Here is a 22,172-nt window from a genome sequence, read left to right as displayed (position 1 = left end):
CGAAGGCATAATTACACGTCGCCTTCGGACTGGTTACTGCTCTAAAACCTTGTTAGCATATCTCAACGCATGCGCACTGGCTACAGGATGGATGACTCAGCTTTTTCTACCCTGCTTTGCGGCAACGCTTTGCCGCGCCCCACAGGGCACGAACCCGCGTCCCCTGCATCGGCAGGCGGACTCTCAACCACTGTGCCACCAGGGAAGCCCTGGCAGGCGGATTCTTAACCACTGTACCACCAAGGAAGCCCCCCCAATAAATCCACTTCTTACTCATCACTTTGTCTCTCACTGAATTCTTTCTGTGACAAGACATCAAGAACCTGAGCTTCGTTAAGTTCTGAGACCAGGTTTGTGATCTCAGTTAAAAGAACGTGCGTTCAAGTCCCAATCTGAGGCCCACAGTTTCATAAACATAGGGTTCCTGTGCAGAATGGAACCAAGAAGGTCACTGGATTTTTCTCTGCAGGTGGGTTGCCCTCTGTTTATTCCAAGTGGAGCTGGCTTACGCCTTACAGTTGTGAATCCAGTTTCCTCTTTAAGATATTTCTTTATAATTGAAAAATGAATTGATTAAAATATTTAATAGTGATTATGTGTAGGAGCATTGTAGCCCTTCCTATGGAAACCGAAATAAGGCTTAGAGCTACTCTCTAGCTGTTACCCTGTTTACCCTCACCACAGCCCTGATCACTGTAAGATTTTGTTTGTTTTGGGGTTCTTTTGGCTGTACCGCATGGTATGCAGGATATTAGTTCCCAGACCAGGGACTGAACCCAGGCCCAAGGCAGTAAAAGCGCCAAGTCCTAACCACTGGACTGCCAGGGAACTCGCAGAATTTTCTTTTTATTCATTTGTAATCCACGCGGCTCCCTCACTTCATCCCAGGCTGACTTGTGTCCTTTCCTGACAGTCCTCTGATTGCCCCCTGGGAAGTCACCCCAGACTCTAAGATCTTCTCAGTCTACTTTGTTGTCCTGAGGACACTGGTCATCTGAATTTGTCTTGGGCATTTACTTAGCACAGGCAAGAGAAACCCCCTCTCTGGGCCTCGGTTTCATCCTGTGCAAAATGGAGAGGATGGGCGGGGCCTGATCCCAGGGCTCCCAGAGCAGGTAAGGAGAGGATGCATGGCCACACCCCCACCCCCAACCTGCCCGGGCGACGCAGTTACTGTGGGGCATGGCCGCCCTAGTGCTAGCTTGCCGGCGGTGTCTGGAGGGGACAGAGAACGACTAGGCGGAGCACCCTGGTCATCTACAGCTCAGCTCTATCCCGGGAAATGCTCCGCAGGCCCACCACTCCAAGGGTGCTTTCCCTCCTTCTGCTCTAATTGCTGCCAGACCTCCTCAACTTGGGGGGCAGCAGGGGTGAGGGGCACTGTGCCTCCTCCCAGAGTCTCTGTGCCTTCTCTGGGCTGCACATATACGGAGGCCTGGCTGGGCTTGGGGACCTGGAGCCTCCACCTGCTGTTATCCAATGGAGGTGTCACTGCTTGCAGCTTACAAAATCAATTACATACTCACAAATGTCCATAGAAAAGAAAGGTGCCTTTGATCAGAATGCTGACAATCTGGGGAGATGGTGGACTCAGCGTCCCCCCAAAAACCACCTCTAGAAGTTCTGCTCGGCCATGAAAGTTTTAAAGGAAAGGAGGGACGTCATCTCAGTTAATCATTGAGATTGCAACAGGAGGGAAGGGGGCAGGGTACAATGTTTGAAAGGATGACATAGCCCGAGGACATGACATAAACGGATTAGAACCAAATGGGTCCAAGATGGTGGACAAGTTGACTTCCCCTAGAACATGAGCTTCATTATATGCTCATTGTAACACATCAGTGAGCTAAATGACACACCCACAGGTGCCATGACAGTTCTAAGGCGACAATAAGGATCAAAAACTGGGCGGTTGGGCTTCCCTAGTGGCGCAGTGGTTGAGAGTCCTCCTGCTGATGCAGGGGACACGGGTTCGTGCCCAGGTCCGGGAAGATCCCACATGCCGCGGAGCGGCTGGGCCCGTGAGCCGTGGCCGCTGAGCCTGCGCATCCGGAGCCTGTGCTCCGCAACAGGAGAGGCCACAACAGTGAGAGGCCCGCATACTGGTGGGGTGGGGGGGGGAAGAATCTGCCTGCCAATGCAGGGGACATAGGTTCAAGCCCTGGTCCGGGAAGATCCCACATGCCCCGGAGCAACTAAGCCCGTATGCCTCAACTACTGAGCCTGTGCTCTAGAGTCCGTGCTCTGCAACGAGAGAAGCCACTGCAATGAGAAGCCTGTGCCCACAACAAAGAGTAGCCCCTGCCCGCTGCAACTAGAGAAAGACTCAATGCAGCAGAAAAAAAAAAAGGTGGACCAAGTGGTATTAGGATATACATTACGAAGTCCTTCTGGAAGCCAAAGAATAGGTCAGTGATCAGACTCCCCAAACGTGGGCCATACAATGTGGGTTTAAATCTCACCGCCAGCCATCACTGGGACAACAGGCAAAACAATCCACTCTCTCTGGGTTGTCTCCTGTGTAAAATGGGGATAAAGAACAGCCCTGCTCCCAGGCCTTTGGAGGAGCTGAGGTGCCCATTCTGTGTGCAGTGGCTACACCATCAGCCACACCTGCAGGTGATATCCCCAAGCCACATACCTCTGGGCGCTTCTGTCACCAGGTGCTTGTGAGAAACAAATGGGGTTTCCTAGATCCCTCTGATCCACTGGAGGACGTGGCTTCAGGTTACTGAGGTCTCAGTGTGGAATCCCAGGGAATCTGTGGGCCACTCTAGAGCTCCCCAAGATTTACTTCACTCACTGTGACAGGGAGGTGATGAAGGTGTTCACCGTAGCCTCTGTGAGGGTCAGTCAAAGCAACAAAACCCAGCCCGTACTGTTACCAGGATTCCAGGATTTGCATTTTGAGCATTTCTTTTTAATTCTCACAGCACTCTGGGTATTGGGAGCTATTACTGTATTGCTGGGGGAATCCAGGATCACAAAGATGAAAGTGGGTCCCCCAGGGTCACACCACAGACAAGTATCGGATTCAAACCTGGGAGTCTAGCTGCAGAACTGGGGACAGTCCCTTTATCATGGCACATGAAGCCTTCAGCCTGGGGCAGGTACACAGTGAGGTTCATGGAGACTCAGCTGCTGTTGTTGTTATTGTTGGAATTATTTTCATGATCATTTCCCCATTCCTTGGATGTCCCAGAGCAGTTAATGTCTACTGTGGATAACAGAATGGAGGTTTCTCAAAAAACTGAAAATAGAACTACCATGTGATCCAGTAATTCCATTCCTGGATATATATCCAAAGAAAAGAATAATAATTTGAAAAGGTACATACACCCAATGTTCATAGCAGCATTATTTACAATAGCCAAGATATGGAAGCCACCTAAGTGCCCATCAACAGATGAATGGATAAAAAAGATGTGGTACACGCACGCACGCACAGTGGAATACCACTGTGCCATAAAAAATGATATTCTGCTATTTACAGCAACATGGATGGACCTGGAGGGTATTATGCTCAGTGAAAAAGTCAGAGACAAATACTGTTTGGTATCACTTATATGTGGAATCCAAAAAATAGAGCAAACTAGTGAATATAACAAAACAGAAACAGATTCACAGATACAGAGAACAAAGTAGTGGTTACCAGTGGGGAGAGGGAAGAGGGGAGGGGCAAGATAGGGGTAGGGAACTTAGAGGTACAAACTGTTATGTAGAAAATAAGTAAACAACAAGGGTATATTGTACATCACAGGGAATTACAGCCATTATTTTGTAATAACTTTAAATGAAGTATAATCTATAAAAATTTTGAATCACTGTTTTATACCTGAAACTAACATAATGTTATAAATCAACTGTATGTCAATAAAAAATGTTTAAATCAGGGAAAAAAATTGAGCTCAGCTTAACTCATCTCTTCTCAGACTTTAGTATCTCCTAATAAAAATTATTGAGGTCTTTTTTCACCCTCCTCAGATACTTCCCCATAGTTATCTCTGCCACTGTCTTTGACTACATTATCATTATAAATAGTTCCTTATAATTTGCATTTCACACTTTTTTTTTTTCGATATCATCTATTCCTCATGCACAACAGTCCCAAAAATCACTGGAGAAATGATAAATCCCTCCCAGCAAGGAGATGAGATTATGGGGTTCAGATGCCCCTTTTGCACATGCCCTCTGCCTGAGAACACTATCACTCATTGAGCAGGCACTACACTATACCAAAACAATTTCGTAAGTTGCTCTCCATTTGAGACAGATGTCAGATTCCTAATGGAACTGAATATATCTTTAGTCATTGAGTAAGAAATATTAAGTGGCTAGACAGTTCTGCTTTATGGTTTAGACACAGTCAGTGAGGATACAGGCATGAGAGATGTTCTCTGGGAAACAGGCAGAGACAACTTCTTGTCCTATTTCAGGGAGGCCTAAACATCGTTAACTCATCTTCCGAGTCATGGCCCTAACTAAACATACAGAGTTAAAAAACAACCAACAGTACTAACTGTATGTATTTGAATAGCAAGAAAACGTTTATTACATTCCAGCTAAGAGTGGATACATTTTGAGTCTGAATGAGAATATGTCCACTCTCATTTGTAGCCTTTGGAAATAATTGGAATAATCTTTTTAGCCACAGGGGGCCATTTTAAGCTTATAGAGACCGGAATAATGTCTCTAAACAAATAATCCATGGCAGACGACACTCCTCGGAAACCCGCGAACCGCCCCTTTAAAAAGGGATAATCACATTCCTTTCCCCCCAAGGTTAGTCATTTCCCAGCGCCACTCTCAGTGCCCCAGAACCTTTTTTTTTCTTTTTTTAAGTATGGCTGATTTAAAATGTTATATTGGTTTCACGTATACAACATAGTGTTTTAATTTTTTTTTTTTTGGCCCCGTCAAGCGACATGTGGGATCTTACCCATGCCCCCTGCAGTGGAAGCGCGGAGTCTTAACCACTGGACCGCCAGGGGTCCCGTGATTCAATATTTTTATAGCGTGTACTTCATTTAAAGTTATTACAAAGTAATGGCTATATTTCTCCGTGCTGCGCAGAACCTTTCTTCGCCAAGGTGGACGCCGGGAACGTCCTCCTGCGCAGCTGTGGAAACTACACTACCCAGAGGGCAATGCTCCCAATGGTGGCGGAATTGAGCCAATGAAAGCCCAGGGCAGAGATATTTCCGTGCGTGGGCTTCGCTTCGGGGCGGGACTTCTGGCGTCTTCCTTGTGGCGGTCATTTTGGCGTTTCTCAGGTCCACTCAGAGGCTCGGAGCCAGGGGTCCTAAAAGAGAAGGCGCCAGAGGCCTCCACAGAGGCGGGTACAAGGCTTGGCGGCGGCGCATCTCAGGGTGCCCCGTGACAGGCTGAGATCGGGACCTCCACGCCTCACAGACTCCGCCTCGCCCACAGACTCCGATGGCGGCGGCGGCTCTGAGGGACCCGCCTCAGGTAAACGCTCGTCTTCCGGGCTCTCACCGCCCTCATCCCCCCAGACACTAAAGCCCCGAGTGCGGGGCGGCTGCTCACGTGTCTTCAGCTCGGAGGCGGTGTCCAGGACGGTGAGGCGGTCGTGGGTAGGTCTTTTTCTGACAGTGTGAGGGCGTGTGGGAGAGGGTGACAGGCGGAGGGACCCGCAAGTGCAAAGGCTGGGAGGTCGGACGGAGGCGGGAGGATTCGGGAAACCTGGAGTCCGTCTTATGTCTGCAGGACAAAGAATGTGAGGCGAAGTTGTGCCTGAGGAGATTTACTTTCATTCTGAAGGGTGTGAGCAAAAGAGGGACTCTGAGATAGGATTCTAAAAGTTTTCCAAAGGCTGCTCAGAGGAAGAACAGACGAGAAGAGAGATAATAGATACAGGAAAGGTCGAATCCTGTAAAAGATTACACAGCTGGCAGAGTCTGTTCTCAGGACTGAGGCCCGGAGGTAATTAAGACATCTCGAGCTCACCTGGCTCCCGGACTGGCCAAGGGTACTTAGCGGTCTGAGCCCAAGGATGCTGGCCCGTGGTGGTCAAACTCTCAAATGACCTCTCTTTCCCCACAGATTCCTGTAACTACGGAATCGCTTAGTGATACTGGTTTGTGGAGTTTATTTCAGGGTCTCGTTAGTCCTCACCCCACCCTTGTGGTCTCTGGGGTAATAGCGTCCTGGTACTGTTCTGCCACTCTTCCAGGCCTTGGGCCTGGGGTCCTTGAACAAACACCAGGCCTAGCGTTATGTGGAATGGTTCCTATTTTTGGCAGCGAGCGGAATGAGATGAGGAAAGTACCAGATCAGCCATAGGTACCAGAATGTGCAAAGGCCTGGAGGGGAGGCTAGGGAGGAGGGTTCAGGCACCTGTAGGTATCTTTTCTTTCTCATGGGAACTGAGAGCAGTGGAGCAAGAGGCAGGTCTGGAACAGCTTTTTTTTTTTTTTTTTTTTTTTTTTTTTTTTGGCTGCGTTGGGTCTTCATTGCTGCGCATGGGCTTTCTCTAGTTGCAGTCAGCGGGGCCTACTCTTCCTTGTGGTGCGTGGGCTTCTCATTGCGGTGGCTTCTCTTGTTATGGAGCATGGGCTCTAGGTTAGCAGCGCTCTGTGGGCTCAGTAGTTGTGGCGCACATGCTTAGTTACTCCATGGCATGTGGGATCTTCCCAGACCAGGGACTGAACCCGTGTTCCCTGCGTTAGCAGGCAAATTCTTAACCACTGCGCCACCAGGGTATTCCTTGGAACAGCTTTGTGAGAAATTGGGTGTCTCTTCTGGAGGTGATAGGAGCAATGAGATATTTGGAGCAGTGGAGACAGGTGATCTGACCCAGGTCTCAACAGGCTCCCTGTGGCTGCAGCATGGAGAACAGTATTGGCATCAGGGAGGTGATAGGAAGACCAGGGAGAAGGATACTTCTATAGTCTGGGTGAGTGTGCTGGTAGCTGGACCAGGGTGTTGGCCATGGAGGTGGGAGATGTGGCTGGATTCTGGATTGGTGTTTTAGGTATGGTAAATTGGATTTTCTAACTTTGAGATTGAGAGAAGGAGTCAGGGATGAAGTGAAAGTATGAGTTTTGCATGTGGAAGGATGGAAGCTTTACCAGCTGATGTGGGGAAGTCCGTAGTAAGAGTAATTTTCACTGGGGATATCAGAAGTTTTATTCTTGACCTCATAAGGATATGAAGTGTTTCAGAGTGCAGTTTGTGGGCATCTGGAACTCTGAGGAGGAGTTTGGGATGGAGACTTATCCAAAAGGTAGTAGACAGTGTGGACTAGGGAGGAGCTGTAGATCATTTTAGTATGGGGAGTCCTGGTCAGGAGGATAATGGTAATAATAGCCTAGGAAGAAGAGAACGGGCCTGCAGACTGGGTTTCCTTCTTGGACCCCCAGTTGTGGGAGGTGGGTGTCACAACATGGGTGAAGGAGTTAGTCACAGAGACAGTTATAAGGGTAAATGGTTTGGCATGCGATCAAGGCTTCTGAAGGATTAGTGGACATGAGATGGATGCAGAGGCATCGTTGGGATTAATTCAGACAAGCTGGTGTTTATTCACTGCTCTACCAACTCACTAGGGTTTTGTTGTAACCCTTGGTGGGACCTGTGGTGATCTAGTCAGGCTGGCAGATTAGCTTGGGGACACAAGTGGTCATCTGGGAAACTCACAGATGATGTAAAGGGCCAGGTGCTGGGCCTTGAATGAGGGTTAAGTGGAGAACGGAAAGCTGTGACTGGTGAGGGTTCATCAAGTGCAGCACAAGTGGAGTAGGGCCATGGTATCTGAGATCTGATGTGGTTCTCAGTGAGTGAGGTTGAAGCAAGGGACAGTCAAGGAAGGAGGCCTTCATAGCAGGATTCAAGGCTGCCTTTGTCAGTGGGGACTGTCACCGTCTTGCCAAGCATTCTGTGGATCACATATACTGAGTAATGAATAGAGAGGCTGAGGAGATTATTTTGGTGTAGGGCAGGAGGGGGGCTGTGGCTGTGGGAGTGAAGCTGTGAGAGAGTTGTGGTGGAAAGAGTGATGTGCACATGGAGAGGGAGCGTGAACTCATGGTTCCAGGGCCCTGGTATTGGCATAAGAGTCAAGGGTGAGCCCAGGATTGGTGGTGTCTGGGAGAATTGATCTGGGGAACCCCAGGGGAATTGCCTGAGAAGAGTGGGGTGTTGTGGCTTTATTTGCTAGGTCCAGAGCTTAGATGACATCTGTCTGCCCACCTGCCTGTTATTGAGGGCTGACACAGTAATCAATAGGACCATGATGAGACAATGGGTATCAGTGCCACCTGAGCTTGGAAATCTTCACTGAGGTGGGGAAGGGAGAGGGGTAAGCAAGTGATAGATTGGGGAGGTGGTGAAATTAGGATCCTAGGGGGAAAGCTGGTCATGAAATGAACGATCCCCATCATGGCAAGGCTGTGTGACCTTTGAAGTTCTCCCTGCGGGAATGCAGCTGTGGGAGCGAAGTGTGGTTCAAAGAATTATGTGCATGTGAAGAGGTAGTGTGAACTAATGGCCCTAGAACCCTATTGTTGGGGTCATAAGGGTGAAGGAAAGACCAGTGTCAGATCACTCACACTCTCCCTGTGGCCAGCGTCTCTCCCTAACCTATGTTTGTGACACCCACCTTATTGACAAGAGGCAAGTGGCCTACATGAAAGACCCAGAGGTCAGATGTCACCTATCTGCTCATCTGCCTGTTGATGTGGGAAGACACAGTATCAGTGGGAATATAAGGAGAGAGTGATTGTAATGGCATCAAGGCCTGGTATCTCCTCTGAGGTGGGGAGTCGAGTGAGCAGAGGATAGATTGGGGTGGGGGGTGAGGGGAGTGGGGAACGTGGCATGATGAACTTGGAATCCTAGGAGAGAAGCTGATGGTGGAATGAACTGTCTCCATTATGACAGGGTATGAAATTTGAGGATGTGGCCATTGACTTCTCCCAGGAGGAGTGGGGGCTCCTTGATGAGGCTCAGAGACTCCTGTACTACAATGTGATGCTGGAAAACTTTACACTTGTAGCATCCCTGGGTAAGACCTTCACACTCTTTCCAGTGTTCTGAGATGATGTCCCGTTTTTCCTTTTTTCCCTGGAGTTAGCATTGTCTTTTCCACAGCTGGATCGTGGGCTCTGCTAATTTCCTCTACTTTCTTGTCAGATGTGTACTGTGGATGCCAGCACTGAGCTGTGTGTCATGCCCTGAGTAATGGACTCCCCAAGCATCCCTAACACCCGTTGCCTCCAAAAGTGAGAGATGGGTCTGGGAGTCAGGAGTCTTGTAGTTGGCTTAATGAATCACACCTTGCTTGCCCTCTCCCTGGTGGAGTGACTATGTCCAGATCCATAGCCTCCAGTTCTTCCCCCTTCTTCTAGCTAACAGTTCTTTGTGACTGCCTGTGCCAGATCATGGTCATTACTTACATGATCCATGAGCTGTTTTTGTAAGACTCTCCTTTAGTTGTTTTTTGTAATGTTTTCTTTTTTTTTTCCAGGAATATCTCATTTTATTAGAGACTTAAAAAAAAATTGAACTATAGTTGATTTACAATGTTGTGTTAGTTTCTGGTGTACAGCAAAGTGATTCAATTATATGTAATGTTTTCTTTACTGAATACTGTCATATGGCAAGTTGCTCTAGGCCAGTGCTGGCCACTCACCTATGTTGTCTTTCATAAGGCTTGTGTTATTCAGGTTCTTAATAGTTGTACAATAGAGGGTGCAGAGAGAATCCTGGTTGTTTTACAGAGTAGACATGATAAGATGATCTCAGAGGAGAGCCTGCCTGGGCCTGGTGAGTGACAGCTGGGGGAGGACATGACATCATGGCTGTTTTCATATCAAACCAGGAGCCTGCCCGGTGACCAGTAGTGCCACTGACCGCACCTCATTTCTACCTTTTCCCCATACTTGACGCTTTGCTGACTTATTTATTATTTCATCTGTGACTTCCAGCTCCTAGCTGCCTTCACCTTTGCAGCTTCCATGGGTCACCTGTTCCTCTGTACTGCTCCCTCTGCAGTGTTCTCCCCCATTGACCTGCACATGTATCATGAGGTGTGCATATATCCTTAAATATTCCTTGAATGCCAGCTACTTGATTCCATTTGGATTTTACTGGGGCAGGACACAACCAGCCTGCCCCACAGCTGAAGGTTGTTGGCAGAGGAATGAGTTGGAAACCTTGCCTCTGCTCTGTGTGGTGCAACCCATCCTTGTGTCTTTTGTCTGGTGAGGTCTCCCCTATTTGTGATCTTCAGAGGCCTGCCCACTGCCTTCAAGCAACCACTTCCTCAACTTGCCCCCAGCTTCCTTGTTTTTAGAACAAACCCATGGCTCATTCTTTGTTGTGTCTGACACACCTTTGTAATGGGACTTCACTTTCCCACCAAAGTAAACATGCATTTCCTCAGCATTTCTCTGCTTTCAGGTTGTTGCCATGGAACAGAAGATGAGGAGGCCCCTTCTGAGCAGAGTATATCTGTAGAAGGAGAGTCACAGGTTAGGGCTTCTAAGGCAGGTCCATCCACCCAGAAGACCCACCCCTGTGAGATGTGTGTCCCCATCTTAAAAGATATTTTGCAGCAAGCTGAGCACCAAACACTATACCCTTTGCAGAAACCAGACTTGAGTGGCACATATGTGAGATGCTTCTGTTTCATTGCAAACCTTCACCAGCAACAGTGGCATGACAGTGGAGAGAAGCCCTGGAAAAGAGATGTGGACAGGGCCTCGCTTGTGAGGAGCTGCAACTTCTTTGTGCCAGGGAAGCCTTTCACCTGTAGGGAGGCTGGGGGGGACTTCCCAGCCACCTTGGGCCTTCTCCAGCACCAGGCCACACCCAACGGTGAGGAACGACAGAGTGGCAGCAAGAGTGGACAGGCCTTTCACAGTGAAAAAAGTCATTACAAGTGGGGTGAATGTGAAAAAGTTGCCAGCCACAGCCACACACTTGTTCAAGATCAAAGTGTCCACTCTAAAGAAGGGCTTTATGAGTGTAACAAATGTAGGAAAGCCTTCAACTGCAACTACAGACTTGTTCAGCACCAGCAAATTCACACTGGACAAAGACCATATGAGTGTGGTGAATGTGGGAAATTCTTTAGCCATATCTCTGGCCTTGTTAAACACCTGAGAATTCACAGTGATACAAAGCCTTATGGATGCAGAGAACGTGAAAAATTATTTACCCACAACTTTAGTCTTACAAAACACCAGAAAATTCACAGTGGAGAAAGGACTTATGAATGCAGTGAATGTGGAAAAGTCTTCAGTCACAAATCCAAACTCATTCACCACCAGAGACAACACACTGGAGGAATGCATTTTGAGTGTGGTGAGTGTGGGAAATTCTTTAGCTACAAATCCAACCTCATTGAACACCAGAGAGTTCACACTAAAGAAAGACCTTATGAGTGCAGCAAATGTGGGAAGTTCTTTAGACAAAGTTCTAGCCTTTTCCGACACCAGAGAGTTCACACTGGAGAAAGGCCTTATGAGTGCAGTGAATGTGGGAAAGCCTTTAGACAAATTTTTAATCTCATTCGACATGGTAGAGTTCACACTGGAGAAATGCCTTATGAGTGTAGTGAATGTGGGAAATCTTTTAGCTGCAAATCTGAACTCGTTCAACACCAGAGAATTCACAGTGGAGAAAGGCCTTATGTGTGCAGTGAATGTGGGAAGTCGTTTAGACAGTTCTCTAACCTCATTCGACACCGGAATGTTCATACTGGAGAAAGACCATATGAGTGCAGTGTTTGTGGAAAATCCTTTAGTCGCAAATTTATCCTCATTCAACATCAGAGAGTTCACACTGGAGAAAGACCTTATGAGTGCACTGAATGTGGAAAATCTTTTACCCGCAAATCTGACCTCATTCAACACCAGAGAATTCATACTGGCACAAGACCTTATGAGTGCAGTGAATGTGGGAAATCCTTTAGACAACGCTCTGGGCTTATTCAACACCGGAGAATTCATTCTGGGGAAAAGCCTTATGAATGTGGGGAATGTGGGAAATCCTTTAGCCAAAGTGCTAGCCTCATTCAACATCAGAGAGTTCACACTGGGGAAAAACCATATGAGTGTAATGAGTGTGGGAAAACCTTTAGCCAAAGTTCTAGCCTCATTCAACACCAGAGAGGGCACACTGGTGAGAGACCTTATGAGTGCAGTGAATGTGGGAAACTCTTTACTCACAAATCTGACCTCATTCAACACCAGAGAGTTCATACGGGAGAAAGACCTTATGAATGTACTGAATGTGCGAAATCCTTTAGCCGCAAATCTAACCTCCTCAGACACTGGAGAGTTCATGCTGGAGAAAAGCCTTAAATGTGCAGGGAATGTTTTCTTTCCTCACTCATTATAGCAACACTGGAGGAGACTGTGTGAGAGCCGTTTACCTGAATTTAAACCTCTTATTCAAACATACACCATGCAAGATTGCTCATAAGTTTCAGTTACATCTAAGGCTTTATGGAGATGCATTATACTTTGTAACCTGCCCAGAGCTGCTGTTAGATTTATGTCACTGCCATTTTCTGTGGCTGAAGCCATTTCACCCCTGTACATCAGGCACCACTCCAACAGGCTCAGGAAAGCTGAACTCTGTGTTCTCCCATCTGCTTGAGGAAATTATGAATAGCCCAACCCCTTAGCAGGATCCTCATTCCTTTCTCTCTGATTTCAGGGAATGGACCTGACCCAGGTTGGGTCCAAAGGACCTATCAGCTTGCTAAGAAGGACTACCTTTTTCAGGGACATTATTGTTCTCACATCATACTTGTGATGAATTTTTCCAGGTTCTGATTTACCAACCTGGAAACTGCTTGCTGCACGTTGCTCTGGTTTATGATCTTTTGTAAAGGCCTCCTCTTGCACCTTTAATTTTGGCCGTTCTTTTCTCTCTTCCATGGGGGTTTGGAAGCAAAATTGTGATCTGTTAGCATGTAGAGGTGAACAGATTAATTTGTATTGCTTCCCAAGGCCTTGAAAGAAAGACTGCAGGTCTCTGTGGTCCTAATTCGTGGAATGGGGCCAGGATTTTCGGAGAGGTCGGAAGTCACCCTGAAGAGGAGGCCTTTGTTGTGAGAAGCCCCAGTGCTTCTGTGACCCACATGAATTTTATTCCCTTGTTCACATAATTCCCAGCACCATTGAGGGGACCTCATCCCCAGGTCCTATAAAGGAGCCATGTGCCATGGTGTACAAATTTTCAATGACATTTTCAGTGTCATTTATTGTTAGACTACAAGGGTCAGGTAGAACCATAATTTGAGTTACTGAACCAAACTCAGGTCCACTTGCCCATGTGCAGCACAGCCAATCTACTGACACCAGGTTGTGATGAAGTGAAGTACAGCATTTACTGTAGGGCATCAAGCAAGAAGAATGGGCAGCTAATGTTCAAAAGACCTGAACTCCCCAATGGTTTTCAAGGAAGGGTTTTTAAAGGCAACATTTGGTTTGAGTGTTGCAGCTCGTGGACTTTCTTCTGATTTTTTAGTATTGAGGTAACAGAGTGATGTTTTCATTATCTTAATCATCAGCCTGCTAGTTCCAACCAGTCTGGGGTCTATGTGCTTGTGGACAGCATGTAGTCACCATCTTCCACATGGGTGGTGGTCTTGGTTTCTGCCGAACAGCACAAAGATATGTGTCAGATTGTTGTTATATGTATCACTTGAGGAGGAACAAGGACTCTGATTTATAGCTGAACTATTGTTTAAGCTGTCATTACTTTTCCTTGACTGCTTTTCCTTTGTTTCTGTATTCCCTCACTTCCCTAATTAGGAACTGCTTGAGTCTGCTCTTTGGAACTCAGGGAAGACCTTGGAGTCTAAAACCTCTTTCTACTAACAAACAAGGGACACATGGAGGGGCTTTTGTACCCAGGAGGGCCTGCAGGGTCCTGCTTTTATTTGATACTCCTCAATCCTGAGGGGAACAGGGTCAGGACAAGAAAAGGAATACAGTTTTGTGTAGAGATGTTGATCATAAATTTACCAGGGAGACTTGGTTTTCGGGGGGTTGGTTTTGTTGGTGCAGAAACACTGGATTAATAGGGAGTTGAGGAGACTGCAGTAAATTAGATGGAATGTACCTCTTCTAAAAGTTCATCCACAAATGCTCCAGTGACTGGAGCTTGAATGAAGGTAGACACATAATATCTATGGATCTCCCTCTTTCATGCCATTTACTAATGACGTTCCTCTGAGTTATGACATCTCCCAGGGAATTAGGTGTTGGAGAAACCCCTGTGAGTTATCCCAAATCCGGACAGAGGCAAGTAAATGGCTTCCACTCTCCTAATTGTCAGGCTTCCATGCCTTCTGCTTCCCTCCCTGTGATAACACTGGGCACTTCAAGGACTCTTGGAAAAGTCGCTCTCCCACGTTCTCCCAATTGCTTCTTTGGATATTGTCACATGAGTTGTACTTGTTTTTTTTTTTTTTTTTGCGGTACGCTGGCCTCTCACTGTTGTGGCCTCTCCCTTTGCAGAGCACAGGCTCCGGACGCACAGGCTCAGAGGCCATGGCTCACGGGCCCAGCCGTTCAGCGGCGTGTGGGATCTTCCCGGACCGGGGCACGAACCCGTGTCCCCTGCATCGGCAGGCGGACTCTCAACCACTGCGCCACCAGGGAAGCCCGTTGTATTTGTTTTTAATGACAGTTAATTGGGACAAAAATTGTTTAAAAGTTATTCTCAGTACCCCATCCAGCCACTGTCATACATTTGCAGATGACTTGAAAATGATTGGCCTGGTGGGAAAGGGGATTAGGGGATAATAAAACTATAGTTCAAGGCTTGAGTTCCTCATCCAAATCACAAGACAGACTCGACTTGTCATCATGGGCTCACCCTGTGGTGTCAGACAGAGATGGGTATCTTCCTTTTGTACCAAGAAGTGAGTTAATCAGAAACTTAAGGAATAGATAAGATAGGGGAAGATTACTCTGTTACTGGTTTTGGAAGTGAGACCCTAAAAAACCTTATACATAAATTGAGGGGCTGTTTCCTGTTAGATGTAGAGTGTGCTGTATCCACTCCATCCCACCCTGTACAAACCCAGTTCCTTCTGCAGGCTTCTAGAGATTCTCCTTGACACCATCCATCTTTTTTTTTTTTTTTTTTACATAGAAAGTAGAAAAATAATTTGTTCCAAAAGAGGGCAGAAATAAGAAATTCATCCTGAAAATATACTTTGGTATAATTCTGGTGGGACACATTTTCCCTCTGAACATATTCCCCTACTGACTGCCGCACTAGAGTCTTGTTGTCATGTAACAGTGTTTAAACACTTCGCTGATTCTCATGTTGTGAGCAGGGAGGAGCCATCTTCACATCCACAGGTTCCAAGGAGAGAGTAACGTTATTTCTCAGAAGAACAGCACTTTCTATCCTGTAAGAGTACATTAACATTTTTATAGGGACTTCCCTGATGGCACAGTGGTTAAGAATCCGCCTGCCAGTGCAGGGGACATGGGTTTGATCCCTGGCCTGGGAAGATCCCACATGCCGCGGAGCAACTAAGCCCATGTGCCACAACTGCTGAAGCCCATGTGCCACAACTACTGAAGCCTGTGTGCCTAGAGCCCGTGCTTCACAACAAGAGAAGCCACTGCAGTGAGAAGCCTGTGCATTGTAACAAAGCGGAGCCCCTGCTCGCTGCACTAGAGAAAGCCTGTGCGCAGCAATGAAGATCGAATGCAGCCAAAAAAAATAAGAAAGTAATGGTAAAATATAATTTAAAAAAAACCATTTTATAGAGGCAACACAGTTTAGATTAAATAGGCACATCATTCATCAAAGTGCAAAAAAAGGTGACAAGAAAAAATGCTGCATTGTAGAATAATATATTCAAATGTGGTATGAACGTTTAAGGCAGCTGATGGCCAAAGTGGGCAAGTCAAGGAGGGTGGTCTGAGTATGGAGGTGATTTTGCATCTAGAGGAGGTCTCTTCGTGACAAGAGATAGCAGCAAACTGAACAGGTTACCAACATGGTGATGATAACTCCCTGGTTGGGACCCTTAGGGATGAACCAGGGCACCAGGAAGCCGACCAAGCCCCAGAACATGCTAATCATGATGAGAGGCACAGTGAGGCCGGCATACGCCATGATTGCTGCGAGAGGTACCAGTCCCTGCCCCACCGCCTCACTTTGGTCCCACCCAGAAGTGTCAACCTGATACCATCCATCTTTAAGTTTTTATTCTCTTCCTTTTTCTTCCCTCCTTCCTTATTCTATTCTCATGTGCACAAAAAAAGAATATTTACATACTTCTCAAAATGTTTTAACTAATTAAATGAGATGAAACCTATCAAAAATATGAATTATCACACTTCTTAGGAGCAGATTTTACATAGTCAAATGGGAAAAATGTGTATGCTTAGAAACATGGAAAGCACATAATGAGTGAGTGGCTCTTCTTTCATTTTGGACTCTAACTGAGAATCAATGTGGAAAATAGGTTTGTAATGAAAATTTCCTTCAGTTAGTAACTTGAGAAAAGGTTTTTGGCACAATCCACATTCTCCTTTAGATTGTGGGGTATCAGGGGGAAGAGTTCCGTACTTTTTCTTAACTCTTCACAGTAGGCAGAACCATTAAAATAGTTCTAGATTGAAATCCAAATGGAGTAAGCTGTTTGTTAACTAATTATCATCCCTGACTTCCTCTGAATCTAAGAAGAGTTTTAGGATATAAGCTCATGATTCTAGAAGGAAGATGCGGGAGGGTTCTAGTCACATGCATTCAGATCCCCAATGCATAGCCCTGCCATCTCTTCCATACACTAATAGAACCTCAGATGTCCTGATGGGAGGGGGAATGCCAGGCTTATAGCCCAGCATGGAGTGAGATTCAGAGAGTAACACCCTAGCATGGAGCACAGCAGTGCCTGGCCGTTCCTGTAACTCTCTTTCTGAAAATATTTTCTTTGTGAATCCGCTGCATTCATGCACTGCTCCTGTCAACTCTCTTGATGTCAGGGCTCATAGACTAAGCTTGCTGCCTTAGAAAACTAAACCCTTATTGGAATTCTATTTTGATGATTCTCTTTGGAAGTCCATCTCATTACAATTTTGTTAGAAAATGAACTTCCATTCAATTCCTGACCTGCAGTTATGTCTGTCCTTAATTGTCATTGTTGGAGATGTATCCTACTGTCCCATCTGTCTCAGAATCTGGATTTTCTTGAATCTAGATTTTAGTTTCTCTCTTTTTTAAAAAAGATTTTTTTGATGTGGACCATTTTTTAAATTTTTATTTATTTGGCTATGTTGGGTCTCTTTCTGTGCGAGGGCTTTCTCCAGTTGAGGCGAGTGGGGGCCACTCCTCATTGCGGTGCGCGGGCCTCACTGTCGCGGCCTCTCCCGTTGCAGAGCACAGGCTCCAGATGCGCAGGCTCAGTAGTTGTGGCTCACGGGCTTAGTTGCTCCATGGCATGTGGGATCTTCCCAGACCAGGGCTCGAACTCATGTCCCCTGCACTGGCAGGCAGATTCTTAACCACTGCGCCACCAGGGAAGCCCTGATGTGGACCATTTTTTAAGTCTTTATTGAATTTGTTACAATACTGCTTCTGTTTTATGTTTCATTTTTTTTGGCCACAAAGCATGTGGGATCTCAGCTCCCCGGCCAGGGATCAAACCCACACCGCCTGAGTTGGAAGGCGAAGTCTTTTTTTGTTTTTTTAGCTGCGTTGGGTCTTAGTTGCAGCATATGTGATCTTTGTTGAGGCGTGCGGGATCTTTCATTGCTGCGCACGGGCTTCTCTCTAGTTGTGGCATGTGGGTTTTTCTCTTCTCTAGTTGTGGCGCGCAGGCTCCAGTGTGCATGGGCTCTATAGATGTGGTGCGCGGGTTCCAGAGCGCGTGGGCTTTGTAGTTTGTGACATTCGGGCTCTCTGGTTGAGGCGCGTGAGCTCAGTAGTTGTGTAGCGCGGGCTTTGTTGCCCTGTGGCATGTGGGATCTTAGTTTCCTGACCAGGGGTTGAACCCACATCCCCTGAATTGGAAGGCGGGTTCTTTATCACCGGACTGCCAGGGAAGTCCCAGTTTCTCTCTTTTTTTTTTTTTTTTTTGTGGTACGCGGGCCTCCCACTGCTGTGGCCCCTCCCACTGCGGAGCACAGGCTCCGGACGCACAGGCTCAGCGGCCATGGCTCACGGGCCCAGCCGCTCCGCGACACGTGGGATCCTCCCGGACCGGGGCACGAACCCGCGTCCCCTGCATCGGCAGGCGGACTCCCAACCACTGCGCCACCAGGGAAGCCCCCAGTTTCTCTCTTTATAGCTCCTCCCTCCCCTCCATTCCTTCTGATGAATTGCTTCTCATATACCTTGAAGAAACTATAATATTTTGTAAGCTTTCCGTATTCAAAAGTTACATCTGTAACTCTAGCAGTCTCTTATTTTCCAAAATTGGGCCACTTCCTTTTCTTTTTTCTTATCTGCAATTTCTGACATGATTTTTCTCTCTCTCCCTCCTCTCCACTCTGTCCATTTAGTGACTCTCTCTTGCTTTGCACTGTATATTTTCTCGCGGTCTCCCTGATCCATGGTCACATCTGGTCACAGAAAATTTTTTCAATGTGTGTATTGGCCCTGTGTTAAACTTCCACAAAAGAGAACATGGGAAAATGATATGCCATCTAGATTGTATTCCAAGACTTGGAATCTTTATGTGGATTTATTCCTGGCAAATGATGAGAAAGTTGTTCCTCACTGAGTTCAGGACAAGATCCTGAATGCCAGTCATACCATATCTCTTTGTTTCTTTTATTATTCAGTGGATGCCTCAAGGATAAAGTTCAAGTTTCATATAGTTATGAAACCTAATCTTTATAGTGCAATTATGGACCGTATTTCTGTCTTTCGTCTGCTCTTCCAGCTGCCTTCTGGAAACCTCATGTTGCCTCTTCACATTGCAGAGCTATGGACATTTCTATAATGCACTCTTGTAGATGATGATAGATAACACGGTATGTGGGAAATTCCTGATTCAGGCAGAGACTCCAGATCTCATGACACCATCTGGAATGTGGTTAATGTTTCCCTGAGAGAGCAGGGTATACTTAAGAAATCAGGATTGTGCCTCCGTAAGAAACCTACTTCTCGAGGTTCTCTGAGAATCCTCCTTTTGAGGTCCTCTATGGGAGTAGCCTGCCAATTGTGTGGAATTCGGAATCTTTTCTTTAGCCGTGAAATGCGAACCCAATGAGTGTCTCCCTGGAGTTTCACTGCTCCACTTGTCAACAGAAACCGAAGGGTCCCTTCTAAAGAGGTTCAAGAGTAGTTATTCTCTGGCATCTCTTCCAATAGATGAAATCTACTAGCTGAATATCACGAAGAAGCTGTTTAAAAGATATTTTCAGGAGGTGGCCTTAACGAGTTGGTGATTGGGACTGGGTGTAATACATGAGTTCCTTGGAATATTTTGCCATGTCTGCATATATCAGGGCAGAGTCTAGTATTGGAGGTGAAGTCCCTAGACACATGGGACTTCCAGTTAGTAATTAATAGGGGATAACTGATTTGTCAGTGGACTACATGAGTGTAAGGACTAGTGGGAGTACCTTTGGTCAGGGGAGCTCAAGAGTTTCTGAAAGTTTTGCTGATTTTAATTTAAGAATGCCATTGGTCCTTTTGACTTTTCCAGAAGATCGTCGGTAACAAGGACAGTGTAGTTTTTGAGTCAGGGGAAACATCTTATAGGGTTCTTTTACAATAGTTCATATGTCACACAGTCACTTGATATAAACATTGGGATGACCCAGGTTGGAAACAAAATTAATCAGCTTTTTTTTCAAGGGCTGTAGCTTTTCAGCAGAGAAATGGTTTAACCCAGCCTAAAAACAGACAATAACTAAAACATAGTCAAATTGCATGGAGGGTAGAAGCTGGATACAATCCATCTGAAGGTGTTCAAATTCTTGGTGGTGCCTGGGCAGCCAGGTCATGCATGCATCCCCCCCATCACCGCCGGGGACTGTCCACTAGGGATCAGAGCTTCAGTAAGAGCCAGCTGTAAACCCCATCCACCCCCTTACCCCAATCCCCAGCCCCAGTGGCACTCGGCCCCTCTCTCCAAAGGCACGGCTGCCCCTATGCCCCCCTCCTCTCAGGATGATCAGGACAAGACTAGCTCCTCACTCCGAGCTCCTTCCCTAGGCCCACGAGCTCTTAAGCATCCTCCAACAGCCCCTGAAGCAGGTCTGCTCCCTCTCCCCATTTCGTACTTGGGGAAACTGAACCTGGGGTGGGGGTTAGAGGGAGAGTCTCTTGTTGCAACCCCCAGCAAGGGGTGGGGACCCAGGAATCAATCCCAAGCCCACAACCCAGTGTCTCAGGAAGTCTGACCCACAGTGTCCCCCTTCCCTCCTGGCCTGTTTCCGCCCTAAGAAAGCCCCTCCTTCTGGTTCCCTCAGGCTCCTCTGAGTGTCCTTCTCAGCCTCCACCCTCCCTGGGGTGCCCTCAGACCTTCTCCTTCCTGGATGCTGATGGTCCCTGTAATCGTTTGCTAAGGTTGCCATAGCAAAGTACCGCAGACTGGGAAGCTTAAACAACAGACATTTATATTCTCACAAACATGGAGGCTAGAAGTCTGAGATCAAGGGGTTAACAGCATCAAGTTTCTCCTGATACTGCTCTCCTTGGCTTGTAGATGGCCATCTTCCCCCTGTATCTTTACATTGTCTTCACTCTCTGTGTGTATTTCCTAACTTCCTCTTCTTTCTTTGGCTGCATTGGGTCTTAGTTGAGGCACATGGGATCTTTCGTTACGGCACACGGGCTCTTGGTTGTGGCGTGCAGTCTTTTCAGTGTGCAGACTTCTCTCTAGTTGAGGCATGTGGGCTCAGTAGTTGCCCTGAGGCATGTGGGATCTTAGTTCCCCAACCAGGGATTTAACCCGTGTCCCTTGCGTTGGAAGGCATATTCTTAACCACTGGACAACCAGGGAAGTCTCTAACTTCCTCTTCCTTTAAGGACAACAGTCATGTTGGATTAGGGTCCACCCTAGTGACTTTATTTTACCTTTTTAAAGACCCTGTTTCCAAATACAATGACATTCTGAGGTACTGGATGTTAAGACTTCAACATATGGATTTTGGGACATACAATTCAGCCCATAACTGCCTGCACCCTTCTTTTCATAGGGAGCTAACATTGAGGAGTTCTCCTGAGGATTACCTCATTTACCAGCCCCCAAATTACCCAGCAGAGGAACAATTTATTATTTCCACTTCTCAAAGGAGGGAGCCGCAGCTCAGAGAGGATGACTTTGACAAGGGCACACATCTGCCAAGTGGCTGAGTTAGGGAAGATTTAGTCAACACTGTTCTGATTCAGCTCACCTACTTCCTTTTTTTAATAAAGATTTTTAAAATTTTTAATTTTTGGTTGCGTTGGGTCTTCGTTGCTGCACGCGGGCTTTCTCTAGTTGCGGCTACTCTTCATTGTGGTGCACGGGCTTCTCGTTGTGGTGGCTTCTCTTGTTGCAGAGCACAGGCCCTAGGTGCGTGGGCTTCAGTAGTTGTGGCACGCGGGCTCAGTAGTTGTGGCTCACGGGCTCTAGGTCACAGGCTCAGTAGTTGTGGTGCACGGGCTTAGTAGTTGTGGTGCACAGGCTTAGTTGCTCCGCGGCATGTGGGATCTTCCTGGACCAGGGCTCAAACCCGTGTCCCCTGCATTGGCAGGCGGATTCTTAACCACTGTGCCACCAGGGAAGCCCTCACCTACTTCCCTTGTATCCGCTCCCTGACAGAAACATCTGGGGACTCCAGCCAGACCCCCAGATAACTCTCCTGTGAGATCATCTGCTGAGCACTGAACCATCATGTAACCACACCCTGACATTTCAACCTGAGGAACCTGGGCCCTTCCCCATGGGCATACAGTGCCTTCTCTGCAGACTCACTTCTCTCCTGTGAATAGTATTCTCATGGACAGCAGCGCCATCACCCTGGTATCCCTAACAGGGTCATCAGTGTCACTCCAAACACATCACTGGCCCTCACCTGAAACTAATATTGTAAATCAACTATAGTTCAAAAATATGTATATATGAAAAATTTTCACTTCGTAATCATTTCACATTTCATTATTTTCTATATTCTTGAGGTTATGTGTGTCTACTGAATTAGTATGGTGGAAATAGACTACATTGGTGTGCT

General features: G+C 46.9%; 1 protein-coding gene across 2 annotated transcripts; it reads left to right on the top strand.

The window, feature by feature from the left end:
- Positions 1 to 5,226: 5,226 nt before the first annotated feature.
- Positions 5,227 to 22,172, top strand: LOC131744787 (zinc finger protein 551-like). 2 transcript variants are annotated; one of them, XM_067019924.1, is made up of 4 exons: positions 5,227 to 5,469; positions 8,899 to 9,022; positions 10,420 to 11,325; positions 21,764 to 22,172. In XM_067019924.1, the coding sequence occupies exons 1-4, from the start codon at positions 5,437 to 5,439 to the stop codon at positions 21,796 to 21,798; spliced, it is 1,098 nt and encodes a 365-aa protein (XP_066876025.1). In that variant the 5' UTR covers positions 5,227 to 5,436; the 3' UTR covers positions 21,799 to 22,172. The 2 variants fall into 2 exon arrangements, with proteins under 2 accessions (XP_066876025.1, XP_058900635.1); XM_059044652.2 differs by lacking the exon at positions 21,764 to 22,172 and having other exon boundaries at positions 10,420 to 12,383.

Source organism: Kogia breviceps, chromosome 18 (genome assembly GCF_026419965.1).
Source record: "Kogia breviceps isolate mKogBre1 chromosome 18, mKogBre1 haplotype 1, whole genome shotgun sequence".
Classification (NCBI taxonomy): Eukaryota; Metazoa; Chordata; class Mammalia; order Artiodactyla; family Physeteridae; genus Kogia; species Kogia breviceps.
The sequence above is the reverse complement of the archived record's forward strand: the minus strand, read 5'-3'. Positions and strand labels throughout refer to the sequence as shown.